Consider the following 19,530-nt stretch of genomic DNA (forward strand, 5'->3'; position numbering starts at 1 on the left):
AACCATCAAATGGACAAAGTGTCAATACAGGACTAAGATTGAATCCTGCTACACTGGCTCTGACACTCATCGGATGTGGCAGGGCTTGCAAACTACTACAGACTACAAAATGAAGAACAGCCGTGAGCTGCCTAGTGACACGAGCCTACCAATCGAGCTAAATGACTTATATGCGTCCTCCGAGGCAAGCCTGCATGAGATCACCAGCTGTTTCGGACGACTGCGTGATCGCGCTCTCCGTAGCCCATGTGAATAAGACCTTTAAACAGGTCAACATTCACAAGGCCAAAGGGCCAGACGGATTACCAGGACGTGTACTTTGAGCATACGCTGAGCAACTGGCAATTGTCTTCACTGACATTTTCAACCTGTCCCTGACTGTCTGTAATACTAACATGTTTCAAACAGACCACCATAGTCACAGTGCCCAAGAACACCAAGGTAACCTGCCTAAATGACTACCGACCCGTAGCACTCTGTTGTCATGAAGTGCTTTGAAAGGCTGGTCATGGCTCACATCAACACCCTTATCCCAGAAACCCTAGACCCACTTCAATTTGCATACTGCCCCAACAGATCCACAGATGACGTAATCTCTATTACACTCCACACTACCCTTTCCCACCTGGACAAAAAGAATTCAACACCATAGTGCTCTCGAAGCTCATCATTAAGTGAAGGACCCTGGGACTAAATACCTCCCTCTGCAACTGGATCCTTGACTTCCTAATGGGCTGCCCCCAGGTAGTAAGAGTAACAACACATCTGCCACGGTGATCCTCAACATGGGGGCCCCTCAGGGGTGCATGCTCAGTCCCCTCCTGTACTCCCTGTTCACCCATGACTGCATGGCAAAACACGACTCCAACACAATCATTAAGTTTGCCGACAACACAACAGTGGTGGGCCTGATCACCGACAACAATGAGACAGCCTATAGGGAGGAGGCCAGAGACCAGACAGTGTGGTGAAACCTCTCCCTCAACGTGATCAAGACAAAGGAAATGAACATGGACTACAGGAAAAGGAGGGCCGAGAACGCCCCATTTTCATCGACTGGGCTGAAGGTTGAGAGCTTCAAGTTCTTTGTTGTCCACATTACCAACGAAAGGTCAAAACACACCAAGACAGTCGTGAAGAGGGCACGACAATGCCTATTCCCGCTCAGGAGACTGAAAAGATTTGGCGTGGGTCCTCAGATCCTCAAAAAGTTGTACAACTGCACCATCGAGAGCATTCTGACTAGTTGCATCACCGCCTGGTATGGCAACTGCTTGGCCTCCGACCGCAAGGCACTACAGAGGGTAGTGCTTCAGCCCGGTACATCACCGGGGCCAAGCTTCCTGCCATCCAGGACCTCTATACCAGACTGTGTCAGAAGAAGACCCAAGAAGGCCCAAGAAATTGTCAAAGACTCCAGCCACCATAGACTTTTCTCTGTTACTGCATGGCAGAGCTCCAAGTCTAGGTCCAAAATGCTTCTTAACAGCTTCTACCCCCAAGGCATAAGACTCCTGAACAGCTAACCAAAAGGCTACCCGGACTAATTGCGTTTTTACGCTGCTGCTTTTCTCTGTTTATTATCTATGCATACTCACTTTACCTCGACCAACATGTACTTATTACCTCAATTAGCTTGACTAACCTGTGCCCCCGCACATTGACTCTGTACCGATACCCCCTTTAAATAGCCTTGTTACTTTCATTTTATTGTTTCTTTTTAATTATTTTAAATTTGTCTATTTCCTTATTTTTATTCATTCATTGTTTACTTCAGTTTATTTAGTAAATACTTAACACTTTGTTGGTTAAGGGTTTGTAAGTAAGCATTTCACTGTAAGGGTACACCTGTTGTATTCGTTGCATGTGACAAATCAAATTTTATTTGATTAGATGTTTTTATTTAGAGCTCCAAAACAGAGTTGTGTTGAGGCAGGCACACAGCAAAGACAACGCAGGAGTGGCTTTGGGAAAAGTCTCTGAATGTCCTTGAGTGGCCCAGCCAGAGCGCAGACTTGAACCCTATCTAACATCTCTGGAGAGACCTGTAAGTGGCTGTGCAGTGATGCTCCCTATCCAACCTGACAGAGCTTGAGAGGATCTGCAGAGAATAATGGGAGAAACTCCCCAAATACAGGTGTACCAAGCTTGTAGCGTCATACCCAAGAAGACTCTAAGCTGTAATCGCTACCAAAGGTGCTTCAACAAAGTACTGAGGAAAGGGTCTGAATACTTATGTAAATATGATATTTCCTTTCTTTTCTTTTTGGCTAAATAAATAAAAAAAACTAATGTTGCTTTTCATTATGGGGTATTTTGTGTAGATTGATGAGGGGGAAAAAATGTTTTAAGCAATTTTAGAATACTTTTAGTTCTCTCACTCATTCCAATATGATCTATATCTACAGTAAGTGTACATGTGGGTACCAACTGACATTTACAAGTGCTTTTGCTGCACTCGAGTCTCATCAGCCCGATTCAAAACCCCCTTGACATTTAAAAACCACAGAAAGTACTCCGTTGCCCTTCTCAACCCCCTTCCAACAAAACAAGTTGTGAAGAAACTGATCAAGAGGCATCTTTGAATATGCTGACATTTTCCCTTATAACCAAAGAGCCACCTGCAACAGTTGCAGGGGAAATTTTCATCCACAATGCCATGGACAGTGGTTTCCCCCTGTCTACCTTTACATTTCTCCCAAACTTTAAAGTTCTATTCAACCTCCACTGTCACTTGTGCAACTATATCACTTTATCAGTGCTGTTTTGTCACCAGCTGAAAGGAGATGTTTTCATTGAGGGACTGAATTTGAATAATTCAGTGCTTCTTTAAATACCTTCAAACACACTGCATTGAGTTGACACTGACCCATATCTAAATGTCATCCCATTGGGAATGAATGTTAGCATCTGAAATGGCACCCTATTCCATATATAGAGCACAACTGTTGTCCTTATGTGGGCCTTGGTCAAAAGTAGTGCACTATGAAGGGAACAGATAGGGTGCCATTTTGGATGTAGCTCATGAATCCCTATGCCCACCCTACACAGACATATGCATCCCCTGGTCAAAAGTAGTGCACTATATAGGGGATATGGTTAAATTTCAGACCGCTCATGACTCCCTCTGTCCACCCTACACAGGAAGTGCCCTTTGAAGCCATCCACTACATGACTGGTGAATGTAACTACGGTGGCCGCGTGACGGATGACTGGGACCGGCGGACGCTGCGCACCATCCTGACGATCTTCTACACCCCCAAGATTCAAGACCCTGACTACAAGTTTGACCCCAGCGGCCTGTATTACTCACCACCGGAAGGAGACGTAAGGAACAACTTATCATATGGTTGAAATGTACAGTGGGGCAAAAAAGTATTTAGTCAGCCACCAATTGTGCAAGTTCTCCCACTTAAAAAGATGAGAGAGGCCTGTAATTCTCATCATAGGTACACTTCAATTATGACAGACAAAATGAGAAAAATAAATCCAGAAAATCACATTGTAGGATGTTTAATGAATTTATTTGCAAATTATGGTGGAAAATAAGTATTTGGTCACCTACAAACAAGCAAGATTTCTGGCTCTCACAGACCTGTAACTTCTTTAACTTCTTCGAGATAGGGGGCGCTCTTTAAATTTTTGGATAAAAAACGTTCCCGTTTTAAACAAGATATTTTGTCATGAAAAGATGCTCGACTATGCATGTAATTTACAGCTTTGGAAAGAAAAAACTCTGACGTTTCCAAAACTGCATAGATATTATCTGTGAGTGCCCCAGAACTAATGCTACAGGCAAAACCAAGATGAAGTTTCATACAGGAAATGCCCCAGATTCTGAAGGCGCTGTGTTCCAATGTCTCTTTATATGGCTGTGAATGCGCCAGGAATGAGCCTGCACTTTCTGTCGTTTCCCCAAGGTGTCTGCAGCATTGTGACGTATTTGTAGGCATATCATTGGAAGATTGACCATAAGAGACTACATTTACCAGGTGTCCGCCCGGTGTCCTGCGTCAAAATTATTGCGTAATCTCCAGGTCCATGCGCGTTCCATTTCTTCAGAGGAGAAACCAAACTGCCACGAATGATTTATCATCGATAGATATGTGAAAAACACCTTGAGGATTGATTCTAAACAACGTTTGCCATGTTTCTGTCGATATTATGGAGTTAATTTGGAAAAAAGTTTGCGTTGTAATGACTTAATTTCCGTTTTTTTTCTTACCCAAACGTGATGAACAAAACGGAGCGATTTGTCTACACAAATAATATTTTTGGAAAAACTTAACATTTGAAGTTCTGAAGTTCTTCAAAGGTAAATTATATTATTTGAATGCTTTTCTTGTTTTTGTGAAAATGTTGCTTTCTGAATGCCAGGCTTAATGCTATGCTAGGCTATCAATACTCTTACACAAATGCTTGTTTAGCTATGGTTCAAAAGCATATTTTCAAAATCTGAGATGAGTGTTGTTAACAAAAGGCTAAGCTTGAGAGCTAATTTATTTATTTCATTTCATTTGCGATTTTCATGAATAGTTAACGTTGCGTTATGGTAATGAGCTTGAGGCTATAAATAGGATCCCGGATACGGGATTGCTCGTCGCAACAGGTTAAGAGGCTCCTCTGTCCTCCACTCGTTACCTGTATTAATGGCACCTGTTTGAACATGTTATCAGTATAAAAGAGACCTGTTCCACAACCTCAAACAGTTACACTCCAAACTCCACTATGGCCAAGACCAAAGAGCTGTCAAAGGACACCACAATTGGTGGCTGACTAAATACTTTTTTGCCCCACTGTATTTGTGTACTTTGTGAAAGCAAGAACACAAAAAATTCCACATAGTTATTATTCCCATTATTCCAATCGCTCTAGCTCCAAAACGTTTTAAGTTTTAAACGTCACATTTTCTTTAGGAAATGTCCTTTTCTAGTTTATTCATCCAGGTGAGTCCCATTGAGATCGGAATCACTTTCTCGGGGAAGCCCTGGTCCAATGAAATGGACTGTTCGCCTAAATCGCAAAGCTGTTTATTCTATGGTTGAAACTAAAGGGATGTTGCACCCCAATATCAAAACATTTACTTGAAAGTAGAGCAGGGTTCTCCAACCCTGTTCCTGGAGAGCTACCATCCTATAGGTTTTCCAACCGTAATCTAGTGCACCTGATTCTAATAATTAACTGGTTGATAATCTGAATCAGGTTAGTTACAACTAGGGTTGGAATGAAACCTACTGAGGGTAGCATCCAGGAATAGTGTTGGAGAGCCCTGAAGTAGAGGTGAACTGTACCTTTAAGATCTGAGAAAGATCGGATATAACTCTGGGATTAATTGACACAGGCATGTTCATATGTATTATTCATGCCCATCTGTGCATGAAACATGTACATTGCTTCCACTTAATATAATGCGAAGACACATTACGTATTCATTAATTTCAGTTATGATGTATTTTGTCTTCCCTTATTAAATATGATATTTGTCCATTGGGGTGGCAGGTAGCCTAGTGGTTAGAGCGTTGGACTAGTAACTGAAACTTTGCAAGAGCGAATCCCCGAGTTCACAAGGTAAAAATCTGCTCCTGAACAAGGCAGTTAACCCACTGTTCCTAGGCTGTCATTGAAAATAAGAATTTGTTCTTAACTGATTTGCCTCTTTAAATAAAGGTAAAATAAATCAAAGTGATATTTGTTAATGAGTAAAGAACAAATATTATGATGTGAGATTGAGGAACAGTCAACATGAAGGCATCAAATACTATGGAACTACACATTAAATGGTCTAGCTCTGGCGAACTATAGATGTAAAGAGACAGAGAAGTCAAGAAAGTCAGTTGAGGTGATTTAAGTAGTTAACATTAACTTGTTCAAGAAAGTTCACTTTTGGAGGTACCTTTAAATCATTAACGAGACACGGCGCCCACTGCCAGTCGTGTCATTTAATTTATTTGTGAGAACAATTATAATATATGCACAATTTTATTTGGCATTTTCCTAAACCCCATATTTTATTCATGAACTTTCATTTACATAGTCATTATTCTAAATGTCACCAATCTACCCCCCTCCCCCCTTCTGCAGTATAACAGTTACATAGACTACACCAAGGCTCTGCCTCTGAATCCGTCTCCTGAGATTTTTGGTATGAACGCCAACGCTGATATCACCAAGGACCAGTCCGAGACGCAGCTTCTCTTCGATAGCATTCTGCTCACACAGGTATGGCCAGCAAACTCACCACAATAGATCATTGTAGTGCCTTTACACACACACATATTATACACACACACTTGATTTGTACTATAGGCATGCAAAGATATGGAATACAAAGTAAGCTCACCAACATTTTGGCACAGTGAATCCCAGTTTTCAGATGTGCCATGATTGTTGTCCTAATCTGCCATGTCCTACCATGGCATCCTCATGGCAGTGTTATATGCCATGCTCTCTTACAGCCATTTTCAAATGACAGTATAGGTTTTCTGACAGCTACTTAGAGAAAAGTGCTTGCCATATGGTCCACCTCCATACAACTGTGAACTCACTCAAGTCATATGTAGAGTGACGCTCAATAGCAGGGTGTTTTGGCTTGGGATCTATTGAAACAGTGGCTAAAGTTAACACAGCCCTTTCTTTCCGTTGGCAGTGAATTTGGAGGTACATCATAAACCAAAGCAAAGCACACCTTCTTGTCACCTATCCCAGATGTCCCAAATCTTTGTACGTCATTTATTATCATGGCATGTTTCCATGTACGCATGCATATGCACACACACACATCTTACCTGTTTTATCAGTATCTTTGCCAGACTTTAATATTTGATTACCTTCCATTAAACTGTACCATGCAATATTAATTAGAAAGAAAAGTTATTTGGACAGCGATATCTCCCTCCAAAAAACTAAACTCCCTTTCGTGTAAATGCGATGCATTGTCTGCCTTTGACGGAGTATGATAACATGGTGTGACAATCACTGGCTTTGGAGAAACTCTGTGATCCCACTATCATGACCCAAGGCGAGGCCCAGATGCAGACACAGGAGCCATAAGATTGGAGTCTTACTATGTTTATTAATCCAAAAGGAGTAGGCAAGAGAATGGTTGTGGACAGGCAAAAGGTCGAAACCAGATCAGAGTTCAGGAGGTACAGAGTGGCAGACAGGCTTGTGGTCAAGGCAGGCAGAATGGTCAGGCAGGAGGGTACAAAGTCCAGAAACAGGCAAGGGTCAAAACTGTGAGGACTAGAAATAGGAGAAATGAAAAAAGCAGGAGAACAGGAAAACTGCTGGTTGACTTGGAAACATACAAGGTGAACTGGCACAGAGAGACTGGAAACACAGGGATAAATACACTGGGAAAAATCTGCGACACCTGGAGGGGGTGGAGACAATAACAAGGACAGGTGAAACAGATCAGGGTGTGACACTCACGTCTCATACTCCATGAAAGCTCTCTTTGAGTCGGCCCAAGTTACTAGCTCGTAGAAGCTTAGCTTACATCTATCACAACCACTCACAGTAGAACTCTAAAGGAGTGAACATCAAACCCAATGGGGTGACAGAAATTGAGATATTTCTAGAATCTACAGCTGGAGTTAAAAAAATAATAATTGTTTAGCTTTGCTGAAAATTAGGCAGCCAAATGGGCCCGAATCCTTTCGACACCATGCAGTTCTGCTGTTCTGAGGGCAAAAGTGAGAGAATGCAACTCAAATATTAGGAAAATGGTCTCAGCCAAGGCTCCGCTACTTAAAAAAAAAAAGAATGTACAATTAGGACTCAATGAAGCCTAATCTTGATTCATACTTATCGTCTTCACTAAGATTAATAATAGTTGCAGTCAAGTGTGAACTTTATTAGCAGCGAATACGGGACCATTACTCTGAATGACCAATAAACAGGAAGATGCTCCATGTGGAATGAAGCAGCTATTTGTCATTCCTACTGTAACCCCAACTATCATCTAATGATTATCCATTACCGCTGGGTCGTGACAGCGCTACCAGTGAGTAAATATGGCAAGCGGGAAAATAACCATTCTTTAGAATGAATTACTTTGAAAAGTTGAGGGAATTGTTTTTTATTTGTTTCCCTGGCACTCCAGACTTATGCAAGAAAGGGATTTGAAATTTCATGATGACACTTGTTGGTAACCAAACCTGTGTGTGTGTGTTTGTGTTTGCAGGGAGAGTTAACAGTAAGTACCGCTGAGGCCTTGGACCTCAGTGAGCATTACAGATAAGTAAAGCACAGGGCTTAGACTTAAGGGAGAAACAAGAGTAAGTACGGATAAGTTGATGCAGTACCTGTGTGTAGTCAGAATAATCTTGAGTTGTTGAAGGTTATAGTTGGATTTTCATGATAGGGCCTTGGGAAGAGACTAACACTGGTAAAATAAAAAATTGAAATGTTTTTTTTTCACCTTCAACATGCCACTAAGTAGCACACAATTGTATTTGTTGTCCAAACTCGCGCACACTAACTTCTCTGTCTCCTGTCAGTCACGTTCCTCAGGGGGTGACGCCAAGTCATCAGACGACATGGTGTATGACGTGGCTGCAGACGTCCTCAGCAAGCTGCCATCCGACTTTGACATTGAGGCATCCATGCGCCGCTTCCCCACCAGCTACAACCAGAGCATGAACACAGTGCTGGTGCAGGAGATGGGCCGCTTCAACAACCTGCTCAGGATCATCCGAGACTCCTGCATCAACATCCAGAAAGCCATCAAAGTAAGGAGAACATTAACCTAATGTACAGGCGTAAAAGAAACACTTGAGCAGGGTCAAAATAAACCGGTAGCATCCGATTTTCAGGCTTTGCCTCTATGCTTTTCCTCTAAACCAGATGCATAGTGCGAAATCCAAACTACAGAATGATAAATATTTAACTTGTGTAATACATCAAAATAAAGCTTAACTTCTTGTTAATCCAGCCGCTGTGTCAGATTTCAAAAAGGCTTTACGGCGAAAGCACACCATACGATTATCTGAGGACAGCTTCCTGCATACAAAAGCATGAAAAACATATTTCAACCAGGCAAGTGCGCCACGAAAGACAGAAATAGCGCTATAATATATATATATATAATAAATGCCTTACCTTTGAAGATCTTCTTCTTCTGTTGGCACTCCAAAAGGTCCCAGATACATCACAAATGGTCCTTTTGTTCGATAATGTCCTTATTTATATCCATAAAAAGTTTAGCTGGCGCACCCAGTTTCCCTCCATCAAAATGCATACAAAATGAATCCCGAACGTTACTAATAAACTTTTGCAAACAAGTCAAACAACGTTTATAATCAAACCTTAGGTACCCTAATATGTAAATAAACGATAAAATGCAAGACAGATAATCGTTATTGTCTTTACCGGAGAAAAATACCAAAGAACGTGCTCGCTTCCACGTTTTTGGAAACACTACAACCAAAATTGGAGCCATCTAGAAAAACAAAAATTTCTTGTGGAATCCCTAGGAACTGCAATCTGGGAGAATTTCACCTGATAATAAAAGTGACAGCCATTGAAATCTGTGGTAGGCTGAATTTTTTGGGAGGGGGGGGGTGATTTGTCCACGGGGTTTCGCCTGCCATATCAGTTCTGTTATGCTCATAGACATACTTTTTACAGTTTTAGAAACATTAGAGTGTTTTCTGTCCAGGTCTACCAATTAAATGCATATCCTAGCTTCTGGGCCTGAGTAACAGGCAGTTTACTTTGGCCACGCTTTTCATCCGTACGTGAAAATACTGCCCCCTACCCGAGAGGTTAATGTTGTAAATGACTTGTAGCTGGAAACAGCTGATTTTTTTAACATATATTTTTTTATTGATATCTATATAGGCGTACAGAGGCCCATTATCAGCAACCATCGCTCCTATGGCACGTTGTGTTAGCTACTCCAAGTTGATCATTTTAAAGGCTAATTGATCATTAGAAAATAATTTAGCAATTATGTTAGCACAGCTGAAAACTGTTGTTCTGATTAAAGAAGCAATAAAACTGTCCTTTTTTAGACGAGTTGAGTATCTGGAGCATCATTTGTGGGTTCGATTATAGGCTCAAAATGGCCAGAAACAAATAACTTTCTTCTGAAACTCGTCAGTCTATTCTTTTTCTGAGAAATGAAGGCTATTCCATGCGAGAAATTGCCAAGAAACTGAAGATCTCGTACAACGCTGTGTACTACTCCCTTCACAGAACAGCGCAAACTGTCTCTAACAAGGATAGAAAGAGTGGGAGGCCCCGGTGCACAACTGAGCAAGAGGACAAGTACATTAGAGTGTCTACTTTGAGAAACAGACACCTCACAAGTCCTCAACTGGCAGCTTCATTAAATATAGTACCCGCAAAACACGTGTCTCAACGTCAACAGTGAAGAGGCGACTCCAGGATGCTGGCATTACTCAAGGGCACATCAACAGATGTTTATATCTAGTTGGCTCAGGGATTCAAACCACTGACCTTTCAGTTACTGACCCAATGCTCATAACCACTAGGCTACAGCTCAGCACCATAGTGCCCTTCAATCTCATCACTAAGCTCAAATCCCTGGGACTGAACACCTCCCTCTATAACTGGATCCTGGACGGGCCACCCCCAGGTGGTGAGGGTAGGTAACATGTCTGCCAAGCTGACCCTTAACATGGGGGCCCCTTAGGGATTAGTGCTTAGTCCCCTCCTGTAATCCCTGTTCACCCACGACTGCATTGCCCGCACGAAATCAACACCATCATTAAGTTTTCTGATGCCTATAGGGAGGAGATCAGTGACCTCGCAGTGTGTGCCAGGACAACGGGTCGAGGGCTTCAAATTCCTCGGTGTTCCTCGGTGTCCATGTCACTAAGGACAACACATACCAACACAGTTGTGAAGAAGACACGACAATGCCTCTTCCCCATCAGGGGGCTGAAAAGATTTGGCACGGACCCTCAAATCCTCAAACAGAACTACAGCTGCACCATTGAGAGCATCTTGACTAGCTGCATCACCGCTTGGCATTGCAACTGCTTGCCATCTGTCCGCAAGGCACTACAGAGTGTAATTTATACGGCCCAGTACATCACTGGGGCCGAGCTCCCTTTCATCCAGGACGCCTATACCAGGCGGTGTCAGAGGAAGGCCCAAAAAATTGTCAAAGACTGAAGCCATCCAAATCATAGACTGTTCTCTCTGCTACCACATGGCAAGTGGTACCGATGCACTAAATCTGGAACAAACAGAACCCTGAACAGCTTCTACCCACAATCCATAAAACTGTTAAATAGTTCATCCGGGTAGCTATTTGGTTATCTCCAAAGACCCCCTTTTTTCACTAACTATTTTGACTCATCACATACACTACTGCTAATTATATATATCCTGTTGCTCAGTCACTTTACCCCTTCCTATATGTACATATCTCCCTCAATTACCTCGTACCCCTGCACATTGACTCGGTACTGGTACCCTGTGTATATAGCCAAGTTATCATTACTCATTGTGGATATATTCCTCAAGTTATTCTTTTTTTATTATATTTTTTCTACATTGTTGGAAAGAGCACGTAAGTAAGCATTTCACTCTTCGTCTACACCTGTTGTTTACGAAGCATGTGACAAATACAATTTGATAAAGTACATAAATGTGTCTTGGAAGCGCAATGACATTTCAAAGGAAGCAAATAATTTGTAGGAAAACCCTTTGTCATCATTGTGATGTAGTCAGATTGACTTTACAATAACAATAATCAAGGGTGCAACTTTGGTTTTAGAAGTGGGGGGGACATAACCTGTCGGGGGGTCCTCCCTCAGAATTTCTGGGCATCTAAAGCTCATTTCCAGCATTTCTACCCAATCTAATATTGGACACTCTTATTGTAAACACTTCTACATGAATGTGGATGTTACCATGATTATGATAATCCTGAATGAATCGTGAGTAATGATTAGTGAACACTTATATACGCACAAATATCATACCCCCCCCAAAAAAATGCTCCGCTGTTAGTGTAATGGTGAGAGGTTGGCATGTCTTGGTTTGATATTCATGCGTCTAACTTTCTCACTCATAATTATTCTGAATTATTTACTATTAATTTCTATTGGGCACAAAATAATCTGAAACACAATCAAAACAAACAGCAAATGCATCCAACAAATTTGTAGTTACAAGATTGGTGTAGTCATTACATGCTATGAATGTGGGACCAAATACTTTTTACTACCTAATGCACATACAAGTGAATTTTTCCCAATACTTTTGCTCCCCTAAAATGGAGGACAATGTTCAAAAAGTGCTGTAATTTCTAAACGGTTCACCTGATATGGATGAATACCCTCAACTGAAAGCTGGCAGTCTATACTTTAACTTCATAGTCATTGTTTGTTTTAAAATCCAAACTTTTGGAGTATAGAGCCAAAAGAAGAGAAAATCCTTCACTTTCCCAATATTACTGAGGGCACTGTAATTCATATCATAGGTGTAATAGTACTGTTGACCCCTTTTTACTTGCACATAAGGTAGCTGGAACGCCCAGTCCTGCCCCTAGGGGTCCAACGCCCTGCAGCACCCCAAACCAAAACACTGCACTCAGCTTCAGGATCTTTGTCAAACAGTCATTATTGGTTTCAGGTGTGTTAGGCTAAGGCCAGAGTGACTGAGCAGCCCAGCAGCTAGGGATTGCCTAAATAGGTTTCTCCCCTGAAATGGCCATGTTTTCAATACAGACTCCTTTTGTTGTACAGTATTCCATATAAGGCATCAAGACCATATGACAGTTACAGTATAGCCATAATCTTGTAATAAATCAAATATACTTTAACTTGACATTTCTGCCATCCATTGTGACATTGTGGGAGGATAACCAACCTTCCAATTAATGGCAATGCATTTCTTAGCCCCTGTAAACGCTAGGTTACACAGTTTCTTCTGATAAGTCTCCAATATCAACATTTTCAAGCAAACAAAAAAAGGGAGAAGGGAGTTACTGAGATCCTCTTTGCCAGAATTCAGCTAGCCTTCACAAGACCATAACATATGCAAATATATCCCTGTTTATGTTTTACACCTCCAGCAGAGGAATTACATTTCTGAGTGCATGTAATTCAGTTTCCCTGTCATATAGTACGTTGTATGGATGGTCTTAAACTGCAGTAATTTATGTCTGAGATTATATGAACATGACTGGGCATTCAAACATACGGTATCTGTATCCATTCATCGTCATCAATAGCTTCTACCAGGTCTTCCTCACATTTGGATTTTTACATGTTTTGAGATATTGGGAAAAGCCTCTATCTTGATACAGTTTGGAAATCAACTTGAGGTTTGTCAGGCTACCTTAAAAATAGTTTCAATCTTGAAGCATCTGGCTTGTCCAGTGTTTGCTGCACAGAGAATATATTGTTGTATCTGCAAAAAATCACCTCAGCACCTCAGGAATTGTCCTTCTTGGCTGCTTGACCCTGCTGAGACCCCTGTCACCATCTAATCCTCCTAAGATGAGGCATGACAAAAAATGACCTTGGTGTTCATTTATACATTATATTATCAAAGAATAGAATTAGTGGTTCAATCATTTAAATTACCATTATTACCAGATCCCAGACTGTAGCTTTAAGACACCTGTCACCAACTGATCCTGCTAAGACATGATGAGCATAATGTGTTGTGTACTGACTGTGCACCATGACAGTGAAGCCTGATTAGCTGTTTATTGCTGTGTTTGTGTGAAAAGTAGGTAATTAGCTAGGGAAGCTGACAGTTCAATAATGTTACATTGCTATATTGACTAATATAAACTCGCATTGCACTGAACAAAAATGATATCTTTTGGCTGCTGGTTTCATCATTTCATTCAGATCTAGTGTGATTGAGGAAAAACGAAAAGCTAACTTTAGCAAACTTTTGGCCAGTTCTCTTTCTAATGGTTCATCAACTTGCGAAAGCTAGCCAGATTAATTTACTTCTATTGAAACTGGACAAAACAAAGGCTACAAAACATTTCCATACAAACAACAGCTGTTAGATAGCGATATAAAGGTGGCTATTATTACTATTATTACAGCTATTATTATTATTATTATTACAGCTTCATCAGTTCAACTCTCCCGTGCTGGTTCAGCCAGCCTTACAGAAGCTTTGCCTTTCACACAGCCTGTTTGCCTGCTCTGTGGTGTCCGCATGGTCCTAAATCTGGCCAAAAACTTCAAACAGCCACCCAACCACTCTGAGGCATCTGCATCCTAAAGCGCACCGTTGACGCTTTTTGTATCACATTGCAATGATAAAACCGGGGGTACAAAAGTGCAATTTCAGGATGTGGGGTGACATGACCTCCCCGTCCCCAGTGATTAGTCCCCAGTTGCACCCCTGACAATAACCAAATGATTGGATAGACAAATAATTAGTGAATTAATCTAACGCAGCAGATGACAGGGTGAGTTTAGAATTCTCGAACATATGACAAAAGCAGCTTCAATTTGACTGAGATGATGTGACTTGCAACCTGACTTTTCCGAATTCCGAAAAAGATAGACTCCGATTTTGATGCACCAAGTCTGATGCTTTTTCTCCCCCACTTTTCCGGATAATCTACATAACGTCACAAACGCTGCTGCAGCGGCCATTCTCATGCTTTCGAAGTATTCGGACGAAAAAACTGACTTGCGAGAAAGAGCTTTTAGATGTAGTATAACGTTAGCTAACTAGCTAAGTGTGAGGGGAGAGTACTGGACTTAACGTTAGTTAACTTTAGCATTTCTAGCTAATTAATTAACATTAGTTAACGATGTTAGCATTGCTAGCCAATAGATTTGGCGACATCATAATGTTTCCTACTAATTATTTGTCTACTTTAGCAATGTCATCGTATTTTTAAGACACTAATTTAGACAAAACAATAATTTTGGGAGTCACGATGGCAGAGACGTCGGAATTTAGAATCTTCATAACAGTGGCATGATGCGACTGAGTGATGGAGGTGCAACCCATGAATACGGCTTGTTCTAAGTGCGCTGGTTCAAATGGACTTGATGAGAAGTATATTTTGAATGCGAAGGGCTAGCCACTGTTTTACCCCACTGAAAAGCAGAGCTGGGCTCAAAAGCATTCGATTCCTGTCGACTAAAGTTGCTCAAATGATAAATTCACTAGATTAAAGCGACTCTCATACTCCATGATCTATACCCTCAAAGCCTAATCCAACAACATAAACGTAAACAAGAAAAATATAAACAATGGAGCCAATACATCCCATGAGAGAACACATTTAGTGTTCTTCAGTCTTCTATTCAAGCGCTGGACTCATCTCTGCCTAGATCCTACTCTGTGTGAATGCCTCAGCACTGAGGTCGGTACTCGAGAGGGCACCCTCTGTGTCTAAGTGGGCCCTAGTAATCGCTTCAGAGACAAACACTAGCTCTAGGGAGCCTCCTTAGGGTTCTGTCACTGTAGACTTCCCACACTGAGTGTGTTACCCTTATAATCTGTTTGGTAGGGGTTTTGAACTAAGTGCCTGTCTTAGCGAGTCGACTATTCAGATGAAGCTCCAGTCCTGTGGGGTTAAAGCAGGAACGGGATGATGAGTAGGGTTATCGGGAGATGACAGTGATTTGAGTGGAGTGGAGCCTCTTGCGTAGCCTTTCTCAAGTACCCGTTATTTGGCTGTCACATCTCTGGAGAGATGTTCTAAACGGACAAGCCTGGATCTCTTCCTGGCTGCTACACTCCAGTCTGGGACTCTCTTCCTCCTGGATCTGAGATGGGCTATAGTGTTCACTGTTCAGCATACCTACTGTACATAGGACTTTAAGAAATTAGTGTTTCGCTTTGTGTATACAGTATGTATGGGTATGTATGGGTATTATGATTTATGTATTATTTAGGCTAGCCCATTATAACTCCCGAGTGGCGCAGCGGTCTAAGGCAAGGCATCTCAGTGCTAGAGGTGTCACTATAGACACCCTGGTTTGAATCCAGACTGTATCACAACTGGCCGTGATTGGGAGTCCCATAGGGCGGTGCTATCATTGTAAATAAGAATTTGTTCTTAACTGACTTGCCAAGTTCAATAAAAAATTAAATATCTGCAATGTATTGCTATACCTCGTGTGTGTGTGTGTGTGTGTGTCAGGGCCTGGTGGTGATGTCTGGTGAGCTGGAGGAGGTGGTGAACAGCATTCTGAAAGGTCGTATCCCTGGCATGTGGATAAAGAAGTCCTACCCCAGCCTCAAACCCCTGGGCAGCTACGTCAATGACTTCCTGGATAGACTGAAGTTCCTACAGGTACATGCTCCATGTGAAGTTTCCCCTAGGTAGTGAAGAATGGCGCCGGAGGGATGGCTGCCATTTTAAGGGCTCCTAACCACTTATTTTTTTCTCTCATTGTTGTTACTTATTTTGTACATCATGTCGATGCTACCGTCTCTTATGACCGAAAAGAGCTTCTGGAAATCAGAACTTTTGGATGAGCTCCATCCGAGACCAGCCTACCAACGGGACATTAAAAACTGTAATATCTTGTCAAGTACCATATCACCTCCACCCTACCTGACACCCTAGACCCACTCCAATTCGCTTACCGCCCAAATAGGTCCACAGACGATGCAATCTCAACCACACTGCACACTGCCCTAACCCATCTGGACAAGAGGAATACCTATGTGAGAATGCTGTTCATCGACTACAGCTCGGCATTTAACACCATAGTACCCTCCAAACTCGTCATCAAGCTCGAGACCCTGGGTCTCGACCCCGCCCTGTGCAACTGGGTACTGGACTTCCTGACGGGCCGCCCCCAGGTGGTGAGGGTAGGTAACAACATCTCCACCCCGCTGATCCTCAACACTGGGGCCCCACAAGGGTGCGTTCTGAGCCCTCTCCTGTACTCCCTGTTCACCCACGACTGCGTGTCCACGCACGCCTCCAACTCAATCATCAAGTTTGCGGACGGCACAACAGTGGTAGGCTTGATTACCAACAACGACGAGACGGCCTACAGGGAGGAGGTGAGGGCCCTGAGTGTGGTGTCAGGAAAATAACCTCACACTCAACGTCAACAAAACTAAGGAGATGATTGTGGACTTCAGGAAACAGCAGAGGGAACACCCCCCTGTTCACCCCGCTATCATCCAGAAGGCGAGGTCAGTACAGGTGCATCAAAGCTGGGACCGAGAGTCTGAAAAACAGCTTCTATCTCAAGGCCATCAGACTGTTAAACAGCCACCACTAACATTGAGTGGCTGCTGCCAACACACTGACTCAACTCCAGCCACTTTAATAATGGGAATTGATGGGAATTGATGTAAACTATATCAATAGCCACTTTAAACAATGCTACTTAATATAATGTTTACATACCCTACATTATTCATCTCATATGTATACGTATATATTGTACTCTATATCATCTACTGCATCTTTATGTAATACATGTATCACTAGCCACTTTAAACTATGCCACTTTGTTTACATACTCATCTCATATGTATATACTGTACTCAATACCATCTACTGCATCTTGCCTATGCCGCTCTGTACCGTCACTCATTCATATATCTTTATGTACATATTCTTTACCCCTTTACACTTGTGTGTATAAGGTAGTAGTTTTGGAATTGTTAGATTACTCGTTGGTTATTACTGCATTGTCGGAACTAGAAGCACAAGCATTTCGCTACACTCGCATTAACATCTGCTAACCATGTGTATGTGACAAATAAAATTTGATTTGATTTGAGTACCTCATGTTAAGCTGTAGACCACACTAACTACCAATATATTTTTCATCTATATTTTTCATAGCCGTCTATTTACCACCACAAACCGACGCTGGCACTAAGACCGCACTCAACGAGCTGTATAAGGCCATGAGCAAACAAGAAACGGCGCTCCTAGTGGCCGGGGACTTTAATGCAGGGAAACTTAAATCCTTTTTACCTCATTTCTACAAACTCTAGACCACCTTTACTCCTCACACAGAGACACATACAAAGCTCTCCCTCACCCTCCATTTGGCATATCTTACCATCATTTTATCCTCCTGATTCCTGCTTACAAGCTAAAACTAAAGCAGGAAGTACCAGTGACTTGCTCAATACAGAAGTGGTCAAATTACATGAATGCTACGCTATAGGACTGTTTTGTTAGCACAGCCTTTGAATATGTTCCGGGATTCGTCAAATGTCATTGAGGAGTATACCACCTCAGTCATGGGCATCATCAATAAGTGCATCGACGACGCTGTCCCCACAGTGACCGTACCTACATATCCTAACCAGAAGCCATGGATTACAGGCAACATCCGCACCAAGCTGCCACTTTCAAGGAGCGGGACACCAATCCGGACGCTTATAAGAAATCCAGCTATGCCCTCTGACAAGCTATCGAACAGGCAAAGCTCCAATACAGGAATAAGATCGAATCGTACTACAATGGCCCCTCGCTCGTCAGTTGTGGCAGGGCTTGCAAACTATTACAGACCACAAAGGGAGTCACAGCCAAGAGCTACCCAGTGACACGAGCCTACCAGATGCGCTAAATAACTTATATGCTCGCTTCAAGACAAGTAACACTGAAACATGCATGAGAGCGTCAGCTGTTCCAGACGACTGTGATCACGCTCTCCGCAGCCAATGTGAGTAAGACCTTTAAACCGGTCAACAGTCACAAGGCCGCAAGGCTGTGTACTCTAAGCATGCGCTGACCAACAGGCAAGTGTCTTCACTGACATTTTCAACCTCTCCCTGTCTGTGTCTTTAATACCAATATGTTTCAAGCAGACTACCATAGTCCTTATGCCCAATAACACTAAGGTAACCTGCTTAAATGACTAACGACAGGCACTCACGTCTGTAGCCATGAAATGCTTTGAAAGGCTGATTATGGCTCACATCAACACCATTATCCCAGAAACCCTAGACCCACTCCAATTCGCATAACGCCCCAGCAGATCCACAGATGATGCGATCTCTATTTCACTCCACACTGCCCTTTCCCACCTGGACAAAAGGAACACCTATGTGAGAATGCTATTCATTCACTACAGCTCAGCATTCAACACCATAGTGCCCTCAAAGCTCATCACTAAGCTAAGAACCCTGGGACTAAACACCTCCCTCTGCAACTGGATGCTGGACATCCTGACGGGTCGCCCCCAGGTGGTAAGGGTAGGTAACAACACATCGGCCACACTGATCCTCAACACGGGGGCCCCTCAGGGGTACAAGCTCAGTCCCCTCCTGTACTCCCTGTTCACTCATGACAAAAATAATAATAAAAAGTAACTCAATAAGAATAACAATAACGAGGCTATATACAAGGGGCACTACTACTGCTACAGTGTGCGGGGGTACAAGTTAGTTGAGGTCATTTGTGCGTGTAGATGGGGGTGAAGTGACTATGCATAGATAATAAACAACAAGTCGCAGCAGTGTACTAAAAGGGAGGGGGGGGTCAATGTAAATTGTCCAGTGGCGATTTTATTAATTGTTCAGCCGGCTTAATGCTTGGAGGTTGGAGGTTGAGGAGCCAGAAGCTGTTGAGGAGCC

At 42.4% G+C, this 19,530-nt stretch overlaps 1 protein-coding gene across 1 annotated transcript in view; it reads left to right on the plus strand.

Moving 5' to 3' along the window:
* dnah7 (dynein, axonemal, heavy chain 7) overlaps nucleotides 1-19,530 on the plus strand; it is a 230,345-nt gene that overhangs the window by 190,091 nt on the left and 20,724 nt on the right. The window contains exons 61-64 of the mRNA XM_029630984.2: nucleotides 3,145-3,327; nucleotides 6,082-6,219; nucleotides 8,502-8,732; nucleotides 16,115-16,267. Coding sequence (XP_029486844.2) covers nucleotides 3,145-3,327; nucleotides 6,082-6,219; nucleotides 8,502-8,732; nucleotides 16,115-16,267 — 705 coding nt within the window. The remainder of the gene's footprint in view (nucleotides 1-3,144; nucleotides 3,328-6,081; nucleotides 6,220-8,501; nucleotides 8,733-16,114; nucleotides 16,268-19,530) is intronic.

Source organism: Oncorhynchus nerka, linkage group LG3, assembly GCF_034236695.1.
Source record: "Oncorhynchus nerka isolate Pitt River linkage group LG3, Oner_Uvic_2.0, whole genome shotgun sequence".
Classification (NCBI taxonomy): Eukaryota; Metazoa; Chordata; class Actinopteri; order Salmoniformes; family Salmonidae; genus Oncorhynchus; species Oncorhynchus nerka.